Genomic DNA, 23508 nt, shown 5'->3' with positions numbered 1-23508 from the left:
AGTAGCCATAGAAGATCAATTTGGAATTTATTTCTTTTTTTTTTTTTTTTTTTTTTTGAGACAGGGTCTTACTCTGTTGCCCAGGCTAGAGTACAGTGGCACAATTTTGGCTCACTGTAACCTGTCTCTTGGATTCAAGCGATTCTTCTGCCTCAGCCTCCCGAGTAGCTGGGATTATAGGCATGCACCACCAAGCCCCACTAGTTTGTTTTTTCAGTTTTTAGTAGCGATGGGGTTTTAGACCCAGCTGGTCTTAAACTCCTGGCCTCAAGCGATCCACCCACCTCAGCCTCCAAAAGTGCTGGGATTACAGGTGTGAGCCACTGCAACTGGCCTCAGGTGGAATTGCTTATGGAAAAGTACTCTGATTCAGGAGTGCTTTGTTTTCTAGTAGTACTGCATCCAAATTATTAATCTACAGTAAATACATATACTGCACAGTCCAAAGGCCATTCTGTCACCCCAATTCCCTGGTTGGAGAACTCAGCTCTCTACCTGCAAGGTGGCACCCAGAGAGTGTGCATGTGGGTAAAGAGCCAAATGGGAGAAATGTGCTTTCTGATACTGGCCTGCTGTACCTCTGGGTTGACCACTGATCCTCCAGTAAACAGAAACACAAGATGAATGTCCTTAAGCCTGGCAATGTGCAGGCAAGGGCAGATACCAGTATCACCGCCACCAAAGCATGGCCCCTGCCCCCCAGCTCTCCAGGCCGCAGTCAGCTCACCCTTCTGAATGAGGAGCCCTACACTAGAACACATACCCCAGACCCCCTGCCCTCAAAATACCAAGCTCAGTGTGACACCCTGAGAACGACTCAGGCCATTCTCTGGAGTAAGGCCACTTGCTTCGCTACAGAGACACTGAACAGGTGTGACGTGTTTGAATGGCTAGACTGTGTGGGACTAGATTCTGAAGGTTAAATTCTATGTGAAAGGAACTAGCCAATTCAGGAAAGATGAGAAGGATGGCAACGTCTTTCAGAAATACAGAGATGGTAAGTGAAAAAAAAAATACAGGGAATTCAGGAGATCAGAAGAGTAAGGCACACTGAGGAAGAAGTACATAAACTAGGAAACTGTATTTCCTTCCTGCCAGTCTCTGTCCTTCTGCTTCCTGCTAGCCATGTGTCACACCATGTCAACAGTCTGCACACTGTTCTTAGTGGTGCCCCCCCCGCCCCGCCCAGGAGACACAGTGGGGAGGAGAGGGTGGAGAGGAAAGACGGTTTCGATGGCTTCAGCTCCAGCCCCCCAGCTCCCTAAACACAAAGAGTTCTGAGCCAAAATGACAGCAAAACAACAAAGCCTGGAAAAAAGGTGCTTTAGCTGCTGAACCAGACAATAGTAAGCTGTCAGACAGAAACTGTTGAGCCTGCTCCTTACTCAGGAAAAGAGGAGAGAGGGACGGTAGGAACTCCACGGAGAACCGCGCTCTATTCATATCTGAGGGGCTCCTGGGCAAGCCTTTCTCCCACAGAGGAGGCTGGTCCACTCACACTGGGACTCCACAGGTCTAAAATCAAATGCTTCAGCTCATGGCCAAACTAGCCTGTGTCTGAATCGCTTATCTTTATCAATGGCAGCATCAGTCCCAGGTCACTGGTACAGAAGTAAAGGGGCTCCTTCAACACCGCGTGGCGCACACGCACACCACTATATATGCTCAGGTGTCAAGTTCATTCTGTTCTGCACATTCCCGGAGAGGCCACCCTGGTCCAAAACCCCCAACACCTCACACTCACACCCAACTACTACAGGATCCCTGCTTCTGAGCTTCTTCCATTCAAACTTCCCTGCACAAGCCAAGCCCTTTATTTATTTTTATTTTTTTACAATCAACATTTTTTGTATTGCATTTTAGGTTTTGGGGTACATGTGAAGAACATGCAAGATAGTTGCATAGGTACACACGTGGCAGTGTGATTTGCTGCCTTCCTGCCCTTCACTTACATCTGGCATTTCTCCCCATGCTCTCTCTCCCCAACTCCCCACCCCTCGCTGTCCCTCCCCTACTCCCCCCAACAGACCCCAGTGTGTAGTGCTCCCCTCCCTGTGTCCATGTGTTCTCATCGTTCAACACCCGCCTATGAGTGAGAACATGTGGTATTTCATTTTCTGTTCTTGTGTCAGTTTGCTGAGAATGATGGTCTCCAGGTTCATCCATGTCCCTACAAAGGACACAAACTCATCATTTTTTATGGCTGCATAATATTCCATGGTATATATGTGCCACATTTTCCCAGTCCAGTCTATCATAGATGGGCATTTGGGTTGGTTCCAGGTCTTTGCTATTGTAAACAGTGCTGCAATGAACATTCGTGTGCATGTGTCCTTATAGTAGAACGATTTATAATCCTTTGGATATATACCCAGTAATGGGATTGCTGGGTCAAATGGAATTTCTATTTCTAGGTCCTTGAGGAATCACCACACTGTCTTCCACAATGGTTGAACTAATTTACACTCCCACCAGCAGTGTAAAAGTGTTCCTATTTCTTCACATCCTCTCCAGCATCTGTTGTCTCCAGATTTTTTAATGATCACCATTCTAACTGGCGTGAGATGGTATCTCAATGTAGTTTTGATTTGCATTTCTCTAATGACCAGTGATGACGAGCATTTTTTTATATGTTTGTTGGCCTCATGTATGTCTTCTTTTGTAAAGTGTCTGTTCATATCCTTTGCCCACTTCTGAATGGGCTTCTTTGTTTTTTTCCTTGTAAATCTGTTTTAGTTCTTTGTAAATTGTGGGTATCAGCCCTTTGTCAGATGGGTAAACTGCAAAAATTTTTTCCCATTCTGTTGGTTGCCGATTCACTCTAATGACTTTCTTTTGCATTGCAGAAGCTGTGGAGTTTGATTAGGTCCCATTTGTCTATTTTTGCTTTTGTTGCCAATGCTTTTGGTGTTTTGGTCATGAAGTCCTTGCCTACTCCTATGTCCTGAATGGTTTTGCCTAGATTTTCTTCTAGGGTTTTTATGGTGTTAGGTCTTATGTTTAAGTCTTTAATCCATCTGGAGTTAATTTTACTGTAAGGTGTCAGGAAGGGGTCCAGTTTCTGCTTTCTGCACATAGCCAGCCAGTTTTCCCAACACCATTTATTAAACAGGGAATCTTTTCCCCATTGCTTGTTTTTGTCAGGTTTGTCGAAGATAGGATGGTTGTAGATATGTTGTGTTGCTTCCAAGGCCTCTGTTCTGTTCCATTGGTCTGTATCTCTGTTTTGGTACTAGTACTATGCTGTTTTGATTACTGTAGCCTTGTAGTATAGTTTGAAGTCCGGTAGTGTGATGTCTCCTGCTGTGTTCTTTTTGCTTAGAATCGACTTGGCTATGCAGGCTCTCTTTTGGTTCCATATGACATTTAAGGTGGTTTTTTCCAGTTCTGTGAAGAAGGTCATTGGTACCTTGATGGGGATAGCGTTGAATCTGTAAAGCCCTTTAAAACACCTGACTGCACAAATCTTTCTTCTGGAAACACTCACTTTCTCTCTTACATGCCACTGTGCCTCACTACCATCTACCTTGATGGCAGCCTGAACATCTCTCTCATGGCAGTTGTGGGTGTCTGTGATCATCTCGCTGTTCACCTCCCTACCAGCTTGAAGCTTCTGAGCTCAGGACTTGTGTTTTTTTCACAGCTGTGCATGCAATGACTAGAAGAGTCAGACTAGAACACGCTTGCCACATACCCAGGGATCCCTCTATAAAGTCTTTCATCTTAACACCTTATTGAATGAAGTTTTAATTATGGGATCTACTGAAAACCTTCCACAAACTAGCTTCCACCCCTCTCCTCAGCCTCATCTTCTACTCTCCCTTCACACAAGCCGGCCTCCAGAGAAGCTCCCAAATGCTCTTGCCTCAGAACTCTGATTCCCCGACTCACCTGCCTGCAGTCCCTCACCTCCTCACCTCTCAGCCCAGTGGGACCGGCCCAGTCTGGGCTGCACATTAAAATTGTCTGGAATGTTTTAAAAAGTCCCAATACAGGCCCGGCGTGGTAACTCATGCCTATAATCCCAGCACTTTGGGAGGCTGAGGTGAACAGATCACCTGAGGTCAGAAGTTCGAGACCAGCCTGGCCAATGCAGTGAAACCTTGTGTCTATTAAAAATGCAAAAATTAGCTGGGTATGGTGCATACCTGTAATCTCAGCTACTTGAGAGGCTGAGGCAGAAGAACCACTTAAACCTGGGAGGTGGAGGTTGCAGTGAGCTGAGATCCTGCCGCTGCACTTAAGCCTCCCAGGCCAATTAAATCTGACCATCTTGGGATGAAACAAGGCAACAATGTTTTCCATACACAGTCAAGACAGAACCACCAACCCAGCCCAATCCTACCAATCCCTCAAGGTCTAACATAGGCCCTCCCCTCCTCCATGAAGCCTGAAACTTTCTGACTCAACTACTATGCCCTTTATCTGATGAAAAAGCTTTTATTACTACAGCCCATCTGCACTGATCATCTCCTCAACTTGACTGTAAAGTCTTCAAGAAGGCCCTATTGCAATGCCATAGCCTCCATCACACTGCCTTACTCAGGGTTAACAATAAAGAAATGGTTATTGAAAGGGGGTGTCCACAGGTAACCCAACTGGTTTGAGGGATACCTCTATTTCCACTGCCCACCTTCCAGTGGTAATGATTAGTGAAACACCCAGAATGCACACATTGATGTCCATTAGATTGCTTCCGTTTATTTCCAAACTGATTGAAAACTATAAAACATGGAATAAGCTAAATTATTTCAATAAATGTGAAATTTTCCATGTATCTATTTAATTAACTTCATTCTTCATGATCAAAAGGTATGATTATAACATAAATGTTTTACTGCAGAATGACTCAGGTGGTAAGATATAAAAGCCTCTACATCTTCTGTATTGACAGGAACTGAGACCAAATATCCTATTGCAGCAGGTACTGCATTATGACTCAGCAGCAGGCTCTCAAATCTAACACAAGTGAAAGCCACGAGAGCATGGGATGCAGCCTCCATGCTAATGAACTTTAGCTAAAGAAACAGACATTTTTGGAAGGGTAAAACGCTGGTTGGGGCAGAGGGACCTAGACCAAGCCCTAAATGTGATCTAAAAGTGCTTAACAACATTGGCCAGAAGCAAGAACAGATAACGAATGGAGGTAGGGAAAAAGGCTGATCTTTCTCCAGAGCTCCAGATGTCTTTATCGCTGCCTAATGACAATAACACTCAACCAATTAAGACGCCACGATGACAGTTGCATTGTCAGTAAGCCTTTGGACACCAATGTTGATGGCTCTCTAATTAGTGTCTGTGCAAAGTACAACTGCAACTAATACACAAGCTGATGTAAGAACACTCAGGAAAAACTGAAGAAGAAAGAAGCCTTTTCCAATGAGGATATGCCCAGTCCAGTGAAGCTGTGTGCTTTCCCAGTCTTTTCTATACTTGGCAAGGTTGAATTTACCTCTAAATAAATAAGTCAGAGACCATAGCTGATTTTTTTGTTGAAAGAATGGGAATAGAGCCTCTCTCAAGCTCTGCATGCCAGAGCGACTGCCAATTTAAAATGATTTACCACCAAAGAGCTTTCATTAACCAGTAAGTTTCCAATAAGCAGACTACTGATTTGGACCAAGGGACTAGAAAAATAAGAAGGAAGAAATACTGTACAGCTAAAAAACAAACTTTCTTCTTCATAAGTATCCAGCAGCACTTCCATTTTGGTTCCACATGTCAGCTCTTATTTGCTAAAAACAAAATTTTCTAAGGCCCTTCCTAGGAAGCTGGGGGGTTGTTTTGATTTAAGAATGCTGAGAAGTAAGGTTAAGTGACTTACCCAGGGTCACAAGAAACATTTTAGAGGCACAGCTGGGGTCAAAATGTGTCCTAGGTTTTCCTCAATCACTGCTTAGCCAACAAGCCACTCTGCCTCCTCAGATGACACTGTCTTTAAACAAATACTGCTTTTAAGAACCATCCCAATTTAAGTGCAATATAAGGAATTTATTGTTTTCAATATTGTGACTCAGGTTTGCAGGACACAGCCCCTGACCCTAACCCATCAATTCGACCACTAAATTGCAAGTGGAAAGTGAGAAGCCAACAGAAAAGGCTCAGTAGGCAGGGAGCAGGACTGTGGGCTGAGCAGATGCAACCTGTGCCTCCCATGCCTGCCTTCCAGAGGATGCAGGAGAAGATACGGAACCGTTAGTAAGGCTTCTCTCTCTACAGGCTCATACACAAACAGCCACTCCCAAACCAAGTCACAGTTCTATTCTGATCAGGTACCCAGAGCAGCCAAGAGAGGCTCTGTTATGAGGCTTCAAGCCAGGAACAGCAAATGGTTTCATTTGTGTGTGGCTGCCTAGAGCCCTGTGTTGAGAAGGATGCTGAAGCTGTGTTTCATCTAGCTTACCAGAAACACAAATGCAGTAATGGGTTATTCGTCATCACTACTGGCTGGGGAGTGGGGAGGGTAGCATCTCTGCCCCATACAAAACTCTTACCTGGCCAAGTCCTAGTCGTCCTTCCAGATTCGGGTGAAAAGTCATTTCCAAGGAGGAAGTTAGCCTGATGCTGACCCTGTACAAGATGCCTCTCCCTAGCATGCTCCTCCCCAACCCTAACACCTCCCACAATGAAAACACCAGTAACTGGATCCCCTGCCGGCCTATAAACTTCCCATGAGCAAGGGGGCTGAGTTTGGTATTATTCATCCATGCTTAGTAAATGCTGATGGAATGAATGAAACTACTGACTTAAACCTGAAGATGGAAGTGGTTTAAAGCCTACTGAGCAATCAGGCAGAGGCTCCTAAAACTGCAGTGTCCACATTTCAAGAAACATTCATGCCCTTAGCATGTAAAGGTTTGAAGAACTATTCACTTGCTCCATACCTTCTTCAGTAATACCAAAAAATACCAATCAATAAAAGCAAGAGTATTTACTATTTTCCACGAAACATGGCAGGGTTGTATTATGCAATTAACAAAATGAACTCAATCCCACAGTGCAGAGTCCTTCTGTGGAAATGCACTACAAGAAACATCAAGTGGGGCTTAAGACGCATCAATTGAAAAATAATGAACGTCTTAATGGACCTTACGAGATACATGCACTACACACTTAAAACTGTTTTCCATACATCTTGGTTAATCACAATCAATAGAGTGAGAGTCAATGATGATTATGCAGAGTTATTGTAGCTGTGGCCCTTCCCATTATTCCTTGGAGAACCAGAGATGGATAAATGCAGTCATGAGTTCACCAGTATTTATTAAGAATATTCTGGAGCTCCTTCATTAAAGATATAACAAATGTAATGCTCTCCTCTACTCACTTATCAATATCTTACCTCAGACTTATTTACCAGAAGAGCATGTGTACCTCACAGTAGAAAATAAATAAATTTAAAAGTATTTTTAAAAAGAGGTCCCTAACGGGTAATGATCAAATTCTTTATGGGACACAGTCCAATGTCACAATCAGCAGCAGCAGAAAATCTATGCGAAACAAGCTTTAAAGGAAAACTGTTAGGGGAAAAAGCGTTTTTAAAAGGAGAAAGATGGAAAGCACATCCTCAGTAAGTATGTACGGGCAACATTTATCTCACACCACCATATACCTATGTTATTTACGAAGCGTCTGTTATCTCAATAGCCCCAAACTAATCCATAAGCAGAATCTATTTTTTACGCATTCATGCAAAACTAGGAGAGTGCTGGAAACATCATCTTTGAGGGCTTCAGTTCCTGAACAGAGAATATTTTTAAATCCAGGGTAAACATATACTATTTCACATTAAAGTTACTATTCAGATTTTGTCATGGTATACAGTCAATAAAAAGGTCCTTTTTAAAAAAAAAAAATTTTTTTGAGACAGTCTCTCTTTGACCAGGCTGGAATGCAGTGGTCATGAAATTGGCTCACTGCAACCTCCACTTCCCAGGTTCAAGTAATTCTTGTGCCTCAGCCAGCTAAGTAGCTGGGATTACAGGTGTGCACCACCATGCCTGGCTATTTTTTATATTTTTGGTAGACAGGCAGTTTCGCCATGTTGGCCAGGCTGGTCTTGAACTCCTGGCTGCAAGTGATCCACCTGCCTTGGCTTCCCAAAGTGCTAGGATTACAGGCATGCCACTGTGCTTAGCTAATAATAAGGTACATCTTTAATTACTGGAAAAAGTAGAGGACAATGTGGCGAAAAGCAAGGTATTTCAAGTTGAAATACCTTAGCTGACTTTTGTTTATTTTTATTTTTGTTTTTTTGAGATGGAGTCTCACTCTGGAGGGCAGTGGTACGATCTCGGCTTACTGCAGCCTCTGCCTCCCAGGTTCAAGTGATTCTTCTGACTCAGTCTCCTGAGTAGCTGGGATCACTGGCATGCACCACCACACCCAGCTAATTTTTATATTTTTAGTAGAGACAGGGTTTCAACATGTTGGCCAGCCTGATGTTGAACTGCTGACCCTAAGTGGCCCACCCACCTGGGCCTCCCAAAGTGCTGGGAATACAGGCATGAACCACTGTGCCCGGCCTGCTTAAAATGATATCTTCCAATACTTCTTAACTGTAAAACAATGATACAATTCCACTGAAGGGCCAACAGGCAAACTGAACCAACCAAAGATTCAGACACCAATTTTTACATATATAAATTAGAAGCTCCAATTTTTGCTTCCTATCTACAAAGAACTAGAAACCCTCTCACTGTGCTGCCAGGTTGTATGGACCAGGCTAAGAAAAATAAAAACACAGTTAAATCAGGTCATGTCTGGCAGCAGAAGCAGCAGTCAGAGATCACTTGGTTGCTAGAGAGGTACAGGCAATTTTGTTTTGTATCTCCTTGGGCGCACTTGCCTCGAAAGGAACGAGGCAAAATGGGACAACTGAGTGTTTTTAGGGAAAGAAGAGAGTGAGTATTTTGCAACATTAAATGATACAGTTCTCCTTCCAACCACACTTGGCAGAGGAGAAACAGGATACACAGTCCTGTTCCTTCCAGTAAAGGCAGGAACTGCTACAAAGGCAGAAATCGGGGGACAAAATATTTAGGAGTAATGAAAAAAACCTCAATACAAACTGGGTGCTTGATGTTTTTTTAAAACCAAAAGGGGGAAAATGTCCTCTCATGTGAATAGAAAAGTGTGTTTTCTCATGCCAGCTAGAATACGTTGGCCTTACGAATCTCAAGTAACAATGAGGAGGGAGTTTATTCCAAAACACCATCATATTCCTGTGCATCTGATAAAAGCTTCTGGTGAGCTAACAGCTTAATGGTTAACAGAGCTGGCACAAGGCCTCCAAGGGGCTCCTGGTTCTACCTGAGATCTCTCCTTCACTAGGTGGCTCTCCTTCACTACTTATGGCAAACGAAAACTAGCCCTGCACTTCAGGTTTTATACTGTGACCTTTCTGAACTCGTGATGTCATCTGTTTGCAGCACTCAACTTCTAGAGGGCAACTGGGGAGAAGGAGAACAGTCCAAGCATCACAAAACAGAACAGGGATATGTCCACATCCCCCTTTCTTCTATTCTTTCTCCTCCAGGATAAACATCTAATTTTCAAAACATTCTAAAATTCTAAGAGCTGTTACCACAATAAATCAAAGAAACAAAAGACACGTTGCGATCAACTAACTTTTCAGACAACCTCTCTGCTAAAACACAAAGGAAACATACATAAAACCTTACTAGTGTTTCCGGAGGTCCAGCAGATCAGAGAAAAATGCAGACAGGTGCTGAACTCTGAGAGAAAGACAGGTGACTGATTCTGTAGAGATTGATGACTTTTGAACACAAATTTTTCTCAAATTAAAGAAATGAGAACTTTTCACTGAAAAAGGAAAGTAAAAGTTACATCTGAATGGCTCAGCTGAGCCAACAAAGAAAAATAACGGCTGCAGGTCTTTTCTGGGCTGCTGTATATCCCTGTTAAGTGGTCAAGTGACAGCAGAGAAAGTCAAGAGCGAGGGTCAGTGAAGGCGCTCACAGAGATAATGGAAGCCCAGAGAGTGTGGGGTCGCCAAAGGGGAGTTTTCCTCCCTTACACACTTGCCTCAAAGCTTCCTGGGTCCTGGGAATGATGTTAGATTCTGAGGGCACCAAGATGCTTAATACATGGCCCCACCATTTAAGAGGAAAGCCAACAGGACTGAATGCTGTCAAGAGGCTGGAGAGGATCGGCCAAGAAAAGGCCATTGGTTTGTTGACCAAAAGATCAGAGCTGACCTCTGAAAATGCAGCGCGGTGGAAGGGCTGGGATGGAGCCAGCTGGAGGGAGGTTAGACAGGGAGGAAGGAAGGGAGGCAGGAGGTATGGGCTCTCATTATGTACAGCACTGACAGGAAGATGGTAGGGATGGTTTGGAGACTTCAAGTCAAAAGTTAGACTGTAAAGAAGCTGAGGGCTACAAAAGCATGCTTAAATAATTTATTAATCTGGAAAATAAGAAAAATTCATTCCCCCAAATCCAGTAATTCTGCTTACAGGACTCTAGCCTAGGAAAATTATCAGGAATGCAAGACTAGGAGAGAATGATGAAAGAACTTTAACTCTTTATTTTATACACTTACATAGAATTTCAAGTTTCTACAGTAGCATGTGTCTAATCCTTTTAAAATAAAGATTTGTAGTGCTAAAAAGGAGAAAAATTTGCAGACATAAAATATTCATAACATACATATAACAAAACAGTATATAAGGTCAGTATAACTGACCTTAATGTCCACTATTAGGCGAATACATAGGAAAATTGGGATATAATTATTCAAGGTGTTTTTGCAACAAGTCAAAGAAAGTAATGAAAAATATACAACATGAAAAAAATTCATCGGTTTGGTGAGGGAAAAAAGCCACAAATGTAACAAAGGCTATAATTGCACTATGAAAAAACATGCATAGAAAAACAGACTGAAAACCAAACCGGACACGTGGGAGACCTTAATAAAGGCTGTGTTCCAGCCTTGAATTTGAGTGGCTTTCTCTGCTCTACTTTCTAACATGGCCACAAAACAACATGATTTTACCACTGCTTTTCTTTTTAAATAGACACATGCCATGAAAGAAAAACCAAAAAGACGCTGTAACAGCCAAGGCTTCAGAGCAGCAAATGGGGCCTGGAGACAGCAGCCTCACCACCCAGCCCCGCCTGTGGATGCTGCAGACACACAGCAGAGCGGCTCACACACACCCAGCCTGGCCCTGAGCCTCCCCCACCACTTCAAGCAAGATGAGGGTCTGGGAAAGGATCATCTCTAAAGTTCCTTCCAGGTTTAAAAGTGTATCATTGCAGGTTGAGAAAAGTAATAGACATGTGTATTTCTCTAGTTTCCCACATAACACAGTATACAAGTGGTGGGGGGCAAGGGAAGTCTGTGTATTCAGTTTTATTGCTTACTCTATATAAAACAGTATGCATTTAATGAAATCTTACTACTCAAGAGTTTTAAAAAGTGCTTACCTGTAATCCCAGTACATTGGGAGGCCAGGGTGGGCAGACTGCTTGAAGCCAGGGGTTTGCGACCAGCTTGGCCAACAATCCTGTCTCTACTAAAAATACAAAAATTAGCTGGGCATGGTGGCCTGTAGTCCCAGCTACTCAGGAGGCTGAGACAGGAGAATCACTTGAATCCGGGAGGCAGAGGTTGCAGTGAGCTGAGATCGCACCACTGCATTCCAGCCCGGGCAACAGAGTGAGACTGTGTCTCAAAAAAATAAAAATTTAAATTTAAATTTAAAAACATGCTTACAAATTGCTGGAAAGAAAATCCAGTACATGGCTGTAAAGTTAAATATTATTTCCAAGTAAAATAATAATATAAGACAAAAATGTTTCAGGGAACTGGTGAGGCCACATGCTGAGCTGCCCTGTCAGTGGCAGACCGTCCCTTCTCCAGGAGTTCTGAGAAGAGTGGATGCTGGGCTACAGTGCTAGAGAACCTCTGGGAGGAGACAGGACTGGAGTAGGCCTTAAAGAATGGGTTCTGGGTTTCTTTTTGAGTTGATGAAAATGTTCTGGAATCAGACAGTGCTGCTGGTTGCACAACCTTGGAAATTTACTGAAAAAAAATCACTGAATTATACAATTTGAAAGGGTGAATTTTATGGCATGTGAATTATACAGTCATGTGTCACCTAACGACAGGGATACATTCTGAAAAACGCATCCTTTGGCAAGTTTATCATCGTGCAAACATCATAGAGTGTTCTAACAAAAACCAGATGACAGAGCCTACCATACACCCAGGGTACACGAATGGCCAGTATCATAGATGGGGCCCATCACTGACTTAAACGCTGTTATGCAGCATATGACTTATCTCAACTAAAAAATGATGCGGTCAGAGGTAACTAAACAAAACAGTGTGGAAAACAAAGGTACACTTGACAAGAGTAATAAGGAAGAACGGAGCTTGGAAAGAAATGTCAAAGAACTCCGAATGTGAGGAAAAGTTAACTGGAAATTATTTGTAAGACTGCAGGGTAAACAAAGACTCATGGACAAAAGGGTAAACAATCAAATGCTTTGGGAAAAACGACTGTTTCCCCACTGGAAAAACAAGCCTCAGGTAGGCAGGGGCCAGGTCCTGTTCACATGATGGGTATTTGAGTGTCAAATGCGTTTATGAACGAGTAACTATTTTCAGATTTGGCTGGTTTAAGTGAAGAGAAGAGTGTGGAAGAACCAAGACTGGGTCCATCATGAGGTTCATTGCAATAAATATCAATCTGGGTCTATGCAACATGACTCCAAACTAGGAAGACTGACACAGAAAGCCGAAAAGGTGAGAAGAGACTGCAGCAGTCTTTGCTCTCCATCAACGATGTGAAACGTACCTACTAGGTGTAAATGCAAAAATCCTTCATAGTTTAGCTCTAGATATCTAAGACTAAGTCTCTGAACAGACTCCACTTGTACAAAAGAAAGAGAAAAAGGAAGAAAAAAAAGAAACTAAGAGAAACACAAGGTAAGTACAAGAGAAAGAAGTGGTGAGATGGCCACTGTCTCTTTAAGAAGCTCCTTGGAGATACATAACTGTAGAAAGCCTGGTGAATTCAACATTGATTGGGAATGAGGTAACCACAAACACCGCTGTCTCAAATGAAAAGGGATTCAAGATCTGACCCAGAAAACAAGCATCGTAACCACCAGATAAAATTTTAATGATAAACACAAGATGCTCTATATACAAGCAAGACTGAAGTCTCTCATGCTAAGCCATCAGTGTAAGGTTTTCTTAGAAAGAGGAGCCGCAAGGAGCCTCTCTGACCCACAGATCAAGTTTCATCCTATTGATCCGCAGAACTCGGCCATCGTTTGCTCTGTGCTGGCACGATCTGTAATGCTGAACAGACCCCGAGGGAACAGAGAGGCGGGGAAAGAAGGACTGGCATCTGGACTCGTAGGGGGCCTGCCCTTCGGGAGCTCCAGAGAAGAAATTTGTAATTGGCCTTGAGATGAAAGGTTCTCCTTTATTTTTAAGTTCTTTTGCGACTCCTTCAGTCTAGTCTCAGCATTCCATCCTTAAGTATCTTCTGACACTCTAGGCAGAGATCCCTTTAAGCTGGAATGATCTAAGTACCTTTTGGAGTTCCCATGAAATTGTAACATTTGTGGGTAGAAAGGAGCTGCATATCAGGTGATCGTAGGCCCACATTTTAGCAATGAGGTAGAGAAGTCCAACGTGCACAGATAACGTAATGGGAAGAATTGCATGTTGTACAACTAGTTCAGCAGCACTCCCAAGAAGGGCTTTCACCTCTAAATCACAGCCAGGAAAACAGAAGCCAAGGAAAAGCATTCCTCCTGCGTATATCTTGTTTAAAGCAGAAATACTTTTTTCATAGGCACTGTGTACCACAAAATATTAAAATAAACTGACTATTTGGGATTTCTATTCAAAAGGTGCTCTTTAAGGAATGCTGCTTAAGGAAAGATTTTTCTTTAGAGAGAAGGCCAAGGTTGATTTTCTTTTCCCTAGGCAGGAACTTCCCTGAACCGTCTCATTCCATAGCTGGTCCAGACTAAGAAACTTAAGTGTTCTGGTCTCTACTTTATGGCATGAAGTATACAACCTGAGGTTGTAGTTCACGACATATTCCTAACCCAAAAAGAAAACTGATCTTCTTATTGTACAGTAAATAAATATATAAATGTACCTCTGTAGCAAAATAGGGAGGCTTCATCAAAGTGGTTTTGGGGACAGAGGCTGAAGGAATTTACAGAAGCTAAAATTAAATTTCTTGGCCATGGAGACTAATAAAAAAAAACCTATTTCAGGACAACTTAAGTAACAAATACAAACTATACGGTGGGGAAGGAAGATTATGTGCGGTCACAGCCCTTCCTCACAATAAGGGCTTCAGAAAAAGCGAATGAGAACAGGGCCTGTCTGTGCCAACACTTATTATTTTTGCTTGACTTTTTTATGTCTTCATAAAATACAAACTGTTTGCCTTAATGAAAATCTCATATAACATGCCGCAAGAGTGATTTAAAAGCTGGGAAAGACATATTGAGACAAATGGATCACAGATCTGCTCCGCACCATGTGCTTCTCACCCTCGCTGCAGCGCTCTCACGTCCTCAGGAACAAAATCACGAAGACTCTCCCTCCTCCACATGGGCTGTAACTGAGGAAGGTACATGCTCTCAAGGGAAGCTAAGGTCACTGCTGCTTAGAGAGTGGTACATGAAAACTGAAAGACCTTCAGATGCAGAGCACTCAGCAGAAACAGTTTTGCTTACCCAGCAATGACCACGCCATCATGAGAATGCACATCACACAAAACCGCGTCAGGAACGTGCTCCAGCTCACTCACGGCACCTTTGCGGTTCTGCATGAAGAAAAGGGGATATAGTTTAGACTATTGTTGGGACAGCCCGAAAGCCAAGCATTGTGCTTTCACCTACGTTCCACAGCAATTCTCTATAGCACGGACAGCACTGCATTCAAAGTTCTATGGGCATTCAAAAGGACAAAGATGATACCTAACATGCTAGGCTGTTAAGCATGTGCGAGCTACCACATATCCCAAAGGCAATAACTCGAGGATATGGGCTGTGTGAGACACTGTCCCTGTCCTCCAGGAGGTTACAGAATAGAAAGGAAATATGTGCTCACCAATAACTACCATCCACAGTAGGTGGGCACGTATCTACTGGAGTGGCGAGTATCTAAAGAAGCTTATAGGCCGGGCGTGGTGGCTCACGCCTGTAATCCCAACACTTTGGGAGGCCGAGGCAGGTGGATCATGAGATCAAGAGATCAAGACCATCCTAGTCAACATGGTGAAACCCCGTCTCTACTAAAAAAAAAAAAAAATACAAAAATTAGCTGGGCATGGTGGCGCATGCCTGTAATCCCAGCTACTCAGGAGGCTGAGGCAGGAGAATTGCCTGAGCCCAGGAGGCGGAGGTTGTGGTGAGCCGAGATCGCGCCATTGTACTCCAGCCTGGGTAACAAGAGCGAAACTCCATCTCAAAAAAAAAGAAGCTTATAAAGTATATGAAAAAGTTCAGTGCAGCAGAGAGAAAGTATTACATGATACCTTACCTGTTAACTCTTATAAGGACTCTCAGAATAAAATGCAAAATTGTATACAAATAGGTAAAGATCAGGATGAGAAAAGGAAAAGAGATGATACTATTTCTAATTGAGAGGTCAGAGGTTTCATAGAAATGGTATTTAAAGGAAACTAAGCCAGGCACAGTGGCTCATGCAGGAAGATCACTTGAGCCCAGAAGTTTGAGACCAACATAGGGTGACCCCATCACTGCAAAAAATTAAAAAGGTAGTCAAGTGTAGTGGTATGTACCTGTATTCCCAGCTATCTGAGAGGCTGAGGCAGGAGGATCACCTGAGTCCAAGAGCTTAAGGCTGCAGTGAGCTACGACTGCAACACTGTACTTCAGCTTGAACAAGAAAGTGGGAACCTATCTCTAAAAAAATAAAAAATTAAATTGAATTAAAATGAAGGGAATCTAAATGGATATAAAATATTTACATGTGGGAGGGTGGGAAAAGTTAAGCCACAAAGCATGAATAAAGGTATTCAAGAATCCCATAATTTCAACTTTACCAAACTGGGACAAGTTTGAACTAGAATTAGTGCTAGTGTCCAGCACAGTTCTTAACATACAGACAGTGTCCAGTAAGTGGTAGCCATTATTATTTCTACTAATAGGAAAAAGATGACATCATTCCATTAAAATACACATTTACTAAGCACCTAGACTCCAGAAACTGAGCAAAGTAATTTGCATGATGGTCTTAACTTAATCCAAGGAATGAGTCTAAGTCTGAGAGACGAAACTGGACACATCCACATGGAGCCATCCTGCAAGTGGAGATATGGGGAGGGAAGGCAAGGAGCTAGGCACCAGCTGTGTGAGGGCCACAGCCAAGGGTACAATAACAGAAAAGCTCTTGTGAGGGAAAACGTATTGAAAGGAAAAGAAAGGGCCTAAGATGAAAGCCTGCATTTATGCAAACACCAGGAGAAGGAACACTATGGCCACCACGACCAGTTTACCAAGTCATTTCCAGGTTGGCTCTGAACTGCACTTCCAGGTAAGTTCACGCATTTACAGGTCATTCCCTTTGTGGAGGTACCTAAGAACCCTAGGTCCCTTCTAGAGTCTCCCCAGACACTGACTTATGAGGTGTCAAACCAAATCGCCTGCCTAACCCATCCTGAAGTCGAGCACACATAGCACAGAACCCTGCATCTGTGTGCAGAGGCCTATGCGCTCCTACAGCCAACCTCACCTGAGCGCAGAGCGTGGGCTCTGCAGGAGTGGCAGACATGTGATGACAGTCATCCTCACCAGGATGCCATGGGCAGTACCACTCCTAGTCCCACTCAAGAGATGAGAAAACGGAGCAGACAAAAGTAAAGCAACTTGCCCTAATACTGCCTTTCTTTTTTTTTTTTTTTTTTTTTTTGAGATGGAGTCTCACTCTATCACCCAGGCTGGAGTGCAGTGGCACGATCTCAACTCACTGCAACCTTCACCTCCAGGGTTCAGGCAATTCTCCCACCTCAGCCTCTCAAGTAGCTGGGATTACAGGTGCCCACCACCACGCCTGGCTAATTTTTGTATTTTTAGTACAGATGGTGTTTCTCCATGCTGGTCAGGCTGGTCTGGAACTCCTGACCTCAAGTGATCCACCCACCTCAGCCTCCCAAAGTACTGGGATTACAGGAGTGAGCCACCGTGCCTGGCCACCTTTCATGTTTTGATAAGGCTTTCTTTCACTCCAGAATTTCGGTAAGAATCCTACCATTACATTTAATAAAAGATACATCATTTAAAATTTCACTCCTGGAATTCTTGTTAAAAGTGTCAGGATGGAGCTGAGACGCTCCAAATAGAAGTCTCCCTCATGTTCAATTTGGCCTGCAGTTCGCTCTACTCCATCAACAACCAGGTAGTGAGTACTTACCTAACAGATGACTTTGTGTTCATTAGAAATAAATAATAAACAGACATTCAGTTAGACTATACATAACTTGTAAAGTGTTACTAAGTGCCAGATGCTAGGTGGTGAGTCTTTAAAACATCTTCACTTTTGTCACCTCCAGACCCAGTGAGGACATACCTGTCCCCTTCCCCTGCTTTATCACCAAAGAGGAAGCAAAAAACACACAGCTGCTGCTCTTCTCTATCAGGGTCTGATATCTTTGAATTCAAGCCTGGGAACACCAAATATCTCCGACTCTCCTGCTTGTAAATCTCCGAAGCATCCCCCCTTTCTGGAGAGAAAGGCCCTGTTAACACTCAGTTCTCAAGCTTTCCTTCAATTACAGCACCTCCCACCAGGGTTAGACCCTCTGCTTTCTGGCCCCTTGTTTGTCTGGGCAGCTTTCTTTGTCACATCTTTCTGCCTGTGTCCATCACATGGACCTACCCAGGCACACAGGCAAAAGGGAACGGGGGCTTCCTCCAGATGAGTTTATTGCCTTAGGTGAATAGAAACGGGCACTGTGGGCCAGCATGACTCATCTTAGTGGTTGTGCCTTAATGGGCTAACAAAGGATAGCCACACTAACTCTCAGAACAGTGGTTCTGGACTTGGGGGTTTTGACCCCCAGGGGACATCCAGCAATGTCTAGGGACATTTCTCGTTGTCATGACTTGGGGGAGGAGGAGAATGCTACTGGCATCTAATGGGGAGAGCCCAGAGATACTGCTCAACACCCTGCAATGCACAGGACAGCCCCCCACAAAAAGAATTATCTGGCCCCAAATGTCACTAGTGCTGCGGTTGGGAACCCCTGAATTAGAGAGACACCGCTCTTATTGACTTTACCAGAAACCGTGTGAGCCTTCCCAGATCAAGCATATCGGTCACTAATCAGGTTAGAAGATGACTAGGGACAGACAGGCACATAGGCAATATGTCACTATTAGTAATGCACAAAAGCTTGTTAATCTCAAAGTCTATTAGGATTGACCTTTATGGGAGGAAAGAGAATGGTTCCATCCCTTCTCTACCACTGAATCTCCAGCCTCCCAGGTGGGAAAGAGACACTGCCACCACGCTGCTGCCTCGTCATGCCTCAAACAGCTTTATGTAACAAGGCTCTTGACAGTTACCTCCTATGGAAACACTTCACTGTGCACATTCTTAGCTGTGATCTAATATTTCTGTAGAGACTCTGAAGTGATAAATGTTATGGAAGCACGCCAGTAGGTTACGTGAGGGAAGAGAAGACAGTGCTTAGGATGTTTCACCATCTCCCTCTTACATTTACTGGAAATGGCATTTTCAGCCCCCCTTTTGTATGCAGGGAGTGCTTTTGCTTTCCGGGTCCCTCCAGAGAGTCCGTGACAGTGAAAGGAGCTTTACAGAGCACTCCTCTGACCACCCTAATATCAGAGAGGAAGAGGCTGGTAACCCAATCTCACCCTTCCTCTCCTGCAGAATAAGAGGATGCTCCCAAATCTTGAGGCTGAAAATGGAGGCCGATCATCTAATGGGGAACAAAATGGGCAACAAGTCACCAACAGCTGAAGGGGCGGCTCAGTGGACCCCTCTCCCTTCACTGCTGGGAATTAATCTCAGGCTATGGGCGAGAGCTTGAATTCCCATGTCCTCGCAGGCTATTCTTTCCCAGGTAATGATACTGGCCACTGCCCACCTTCCAGTTGGTTCGTAACATGTGTTCCTTGGCTTGGCATTCTTGGAAGATGAGCTTCCAGCAAGAACAGTCGGAGATGCTGCTACCCGGAAGGTGCCCTTCCTGCTGGCACAGCCTGTACCACAGCACCTCATCCTCCGCAATCACCTTCCACGTCTTGCTCACCTAAAACAGCAGAAGTGACACAAATGTCAAATTCTGCAATTAGAGAAGCCCCTTGTCATCCAAAAATCAATCAACACCTATATTATTGCCTGGGTTTATGGCAGGATAAAATGTCTCATTAACAAAACACTCTGAGGTGAAAAAAAATACAAGCAAATGTTTCCAGTTTTATCTTTCAAGATTTCAAAATTGTTGTACCACCATGTAATATCACATTTTAGACTACTCACTTAAATTGTAATCTAACAAATAAGAGAAGAAAACACACAAATACATAACATGCAAAAAGTACAAACTTTTATGTGGTAATTAGCTATATAATCATACAGAGCTTTTCAGAACAGAATCTCTTTACTTTTGACAAAGAGCACTTATATTTCCACCTTATAGAACTGAAAATTGATGGCCTCTGAAATCAAAGGCTGTCATAAAATTACCCATAACCCAAACTCCTGGTCATGTAAAAAATTCTAATTTAAATTGCATGTGATAATTTAGATTTTAAATATACATATATTTAACTGAAAACTCAAGCCATTAGCCAAGACTGTAAGATCAGATTTAGAAAAATTAATGTTATATCTGGCCTGACTTTCAAATCCCAACAGTATCCAGAGGAAATGGCCCTTTTAACTATGAGCACTTTGTTTTCCAACACTAATTTAGGGGAACAATGGGTTTACTTCATCATAGGATAATGTGCAAAACTGGCCAGATTGCAAAAGATGGACTCTGTTGGCAGATGAGACACTGATCCAGCAGATCAGCATGATCCGGGTCTGCAGAGCATTCTGGGAATGCAGGAGCAAGTGCCTGATGCTTTCTGCCCATCCAAAAGTTGAGACTCGGTCCTAATGAAGAGTGGTGACCAGTAGGTTACAGTACACTGTACTCTTTAACGCTCCCTTAGGGCCACTTCAAGACTCAGAGACAGAGACAGGAAGAAGGAAAATGAGAGCAAGTAGAGACCTGACTCTTACTGCACAAAGGGCCTCGGCTGATAAAGCACTGACAGAGTTAGCTTTCGGGATGGCAGAGTAAAGACCTCCAAAGACCCGCTCCTCCGTAATGGCAGTAAGAATTCTGCCGAAAATGATCACAATCAACTTTTTCAGAATCTGGAAAGTAATAAAAGGATTGCAACATTCTAAGGAGAATTCACCCAAGAAAAGTGGCTGAATCTCAGTAAGACCGGTGATGTCTGAGTTGTTTTAAGGGGTGCTAATTCAGTTTCCTTCTCCAGCTCCAGGATTGCTTAAAAATCAACAGCCTCATGAAGATGGCAGCCATTAGAGAGGCCAGATAAGTTTAGAGCTCCCCAGAAATCAAATCCCCAGAGAACTGTCACCATTTGACCTGGCTGGCAGCTTGCCAGAAAGCTCTATTCTCAAGGTTTGTCTTTATCTAACCTGACTGAGCACTCTCTCTGTCCTATCTCCAGGGCATTTGCCCAAAACAGTAAGCGGAAACTACTTAACTCTGCAGCTGCCTGGAGTGGCATTGTCAGCTGGGGCTAACAAGAGGCTGACCAAAAAGCTTGAAAGAAAAAGCTGAGAAAAGGGATGTCCACAGGGGGCTCTGAACGGCTCCAATATATTCCAGGGAGTCTGGAATGCCATATGAATGCACAGGGCTGTGTGTGTGCCCAGGAAAGACCTGAGAAGGTCCTAACCTCTCCCCTTTGGCTGACCCCGAGGCTCTGCACAAGCAGGAAGTGAAGGCTAAGGCAGAGCTGTAAGCTGCTAGAATGGTGAGGCAGTACCCCAATATACAGAAAGCACCTCAGCAAAGGCTGGGAGACTTACTGGTTCAATGGATTTAGGGAAATCTCCATTTGATCACTAGTTAACCACTAAGCTAACCAACCAGAGACTTCATAGCTGCACATAACAAAGAATACAAATTAGAGAATCAGTCAAGAAAAGTCACTAAACAAACAGCAGCAACAACAAAAATAACAACAGCAATAACAACAAATTCTGCAGAGGGAGAAAGATTTTGTTTCCAGAGTTTCCATCATTTAAAATGTCTAGTTTTTAATAAAATTATAAAAACATGCAAAGAAGCAAGGAAGTAGGGCCCATACACAGGGAAAACAGCACTCAACAGAAACTATCCCTAAGGAAGTCCAGACACTAGACTCACTAAAAAAAGACTTTAAATAAGCTATTATAAAAATGTTCAAAATACTAAAAGAAAGCATGTCTAAAAAAAGAAAGTAGAAGAACAATGTCTTACTAAACAGAAGACACTGATAAAGAGATAGAAATTATCTGTTAAAAAAATAGAAGGACTTAGGAGGATCCAAGATGGCCGAACAGGAACAGCTCTGGAGTGCAGTTCCCAGCGAAAACAATGCAGAGGGTGAGTGATCACCGCATTTCCAAACAAGTCATTACGGCCCACAGACCAGGAGATTCCCGGGCTGAAAAGCACCACGAGTTTCCAGCACGGCTGCTGCAGCTGGTGCAGCGGGTCTCCACGTAAAAACTCACACAAATCTGGGAGGCCGTTTCAACTGGTGCAGGGAACACCTGGGAGACAGAGTCACCCATTCAACTGATAAAAAGGGGACTGAAACAGGGAGCCAGGTGATCTGGCTCAGCGAGTCCCACCCCGACAAAGACCAGCAATCTGAAACACTCTGGACTGAGAGTTTCACAGCTAGTGCAGCTGGACCCAGGACAGTTCAGCTCTGTGCAGGGAAGGGCGTCCACCATTACTGAGGCAGTCCACCATTACTGAGACAGACCACCGTTACTGAGGCAGTTCTAACTATACCGCTGTAAACAAAACCGCAAGGAAGTTCACACAGCAGCTGGGCAGAGCCCATGGCAGCTCAGCAACACCTCTGCTGGTAGACTGTGACTAGACTATCTCCTTGCTGGGCAGGGCATCTCTGAAAAAAGGCAGCACGTCAAGAACTTACAAATAAAGCCCCACCTTCCCAGGACAGAGAACCTGGGAAAAAAGGTGGTTGAGTTCCAGTGCAACAGACTTAAACGTACCTGCCCAGCAGTTCTGAATGAAACAATGGAGCTCACAGCTCAGCACTTGAGCTTCTATAAGGGACAGACAGTTTCCTCAAGCAGCTCCCTGACTCTCATATATCCAAAGAGACACCTCATAAAGGAGAGCTCAAGCTGACATCTGGTGGGTATCCTTCTGAAATAAAGATAACAGAAGAAGAAACTGGCAGCAACCCTTACTGTTCTGCAGCCACCACAGGTGATTCCCAGGCAAGCAGGGTCTGGAGTGGACCTCCAGCAGTCCTACAGCAGAGATACCTGACTGTTAGAAGGAAAACCAAAAAACAGAAATAACTTTATCATCAACAAAAAGAATGTCCAGAGACCCCATCCGAAAATCACCAACTACAAAGACCACAGGCAGATAAATCCACAAAGATGGGAAGAAACCAGCGCAAAATGGATAAAAACACACAAAGCCAACTCCTCACCAGCAAGGGAACAAAGCTGGATAGAGAGTAAGTGTGATGAATTGACAGAAACAAGCTTCAGAAGGTGGGTAATAACAAACTTATCTAAGCTAAAAGAACATGTTCTAACCCAATGCAAAAAAACTAAGAACCTTGAAAAAAGGTTTGACGAAATGTTAATGAGAATAAACAGCTTAGAGAAGAATATAAATGACTTCATGGAGCTGAAAAACAACATGAGAATGTCGTGAAGCATACACAAGTTTCAATTATTGACCAAGCAGAAGAAAGGATATCAGAGATTCAAGATCAATGCAGTGAAATAAAATGAGAAGGTAAGATTAGAGAAAAAAAGAGTGAGAGGAAATGAACAAAGCCTCCAAAAAATAAGGGATTATGTGAAAAGACCTAATCTATGTTTCATAGGTGTACCTGAATGTGACAGACAGAATGAAGCCAAGCTGGAAAACACTCTTCAGGATATTATCCAGGAGAAAGTCCCGAACTTAGCAAGGCAAGCCAACATTCAAGTCCAGGAAATACAGAGACCACCACAAAGATATTCCTCAAGAAGAGCAACCCCAGTGCATATAATCGTCAGATTCACCGGGGTTTAAATGAAAGAAAAAATGCTAACGGCAGCCAGAGAGAAAGGTCGGGTTACTCACAAAGGGAAGCCCATCAGACTCACAGTGGATCTCAGCAGAAACCCTACAAGCCAGAAGAGAGTGGGGGCCAATATTCAACATCCTTAAAGAAAAGAAC

At 43.5% G+C, this 23508-nt stretch overlaps 1 protein-coding gene across 1 annotated transcript in view; it reads right to left on the bottom strand.

Annotated features, from left to right (window-relative positions):
- FBXW8 (F-box and WD repeat domain containing 8) overlaps positions 1-23508 on the bottom strand; it is a 128477-nt gene that overhangs the window by 65619 nt on the left and 39350 nt on the right. The window contains 2 exon segments of the mRNA XM_035257753.3: positions 14740-14828; positions 19140-19304. Coding sequence (XP_035113644.2) covers positions 14740-14828; positions 19140-19304 — 254 coding nt within the window.

The sequence above is a fragment of the Callithrix jacchus genome, chromosome 9 (genome assembly GCF_049354715.1).
Source record: "Callithrix jacchus isolate 240 chromosome 9, calJac240_pri, whole genome shotgun sequence".
Classification (NCBI taxonomy): Eukaryota; Metazoa; Chordata; class Mammalia; order Primates; family Cebidae; genus Callithrix; species Callithrix jacchus.
The sequence above is the reverse complement of the archived record's forward strand: the minus strand, read 5'-3'. Positions and strand labels throughout refer to the sequence as shown.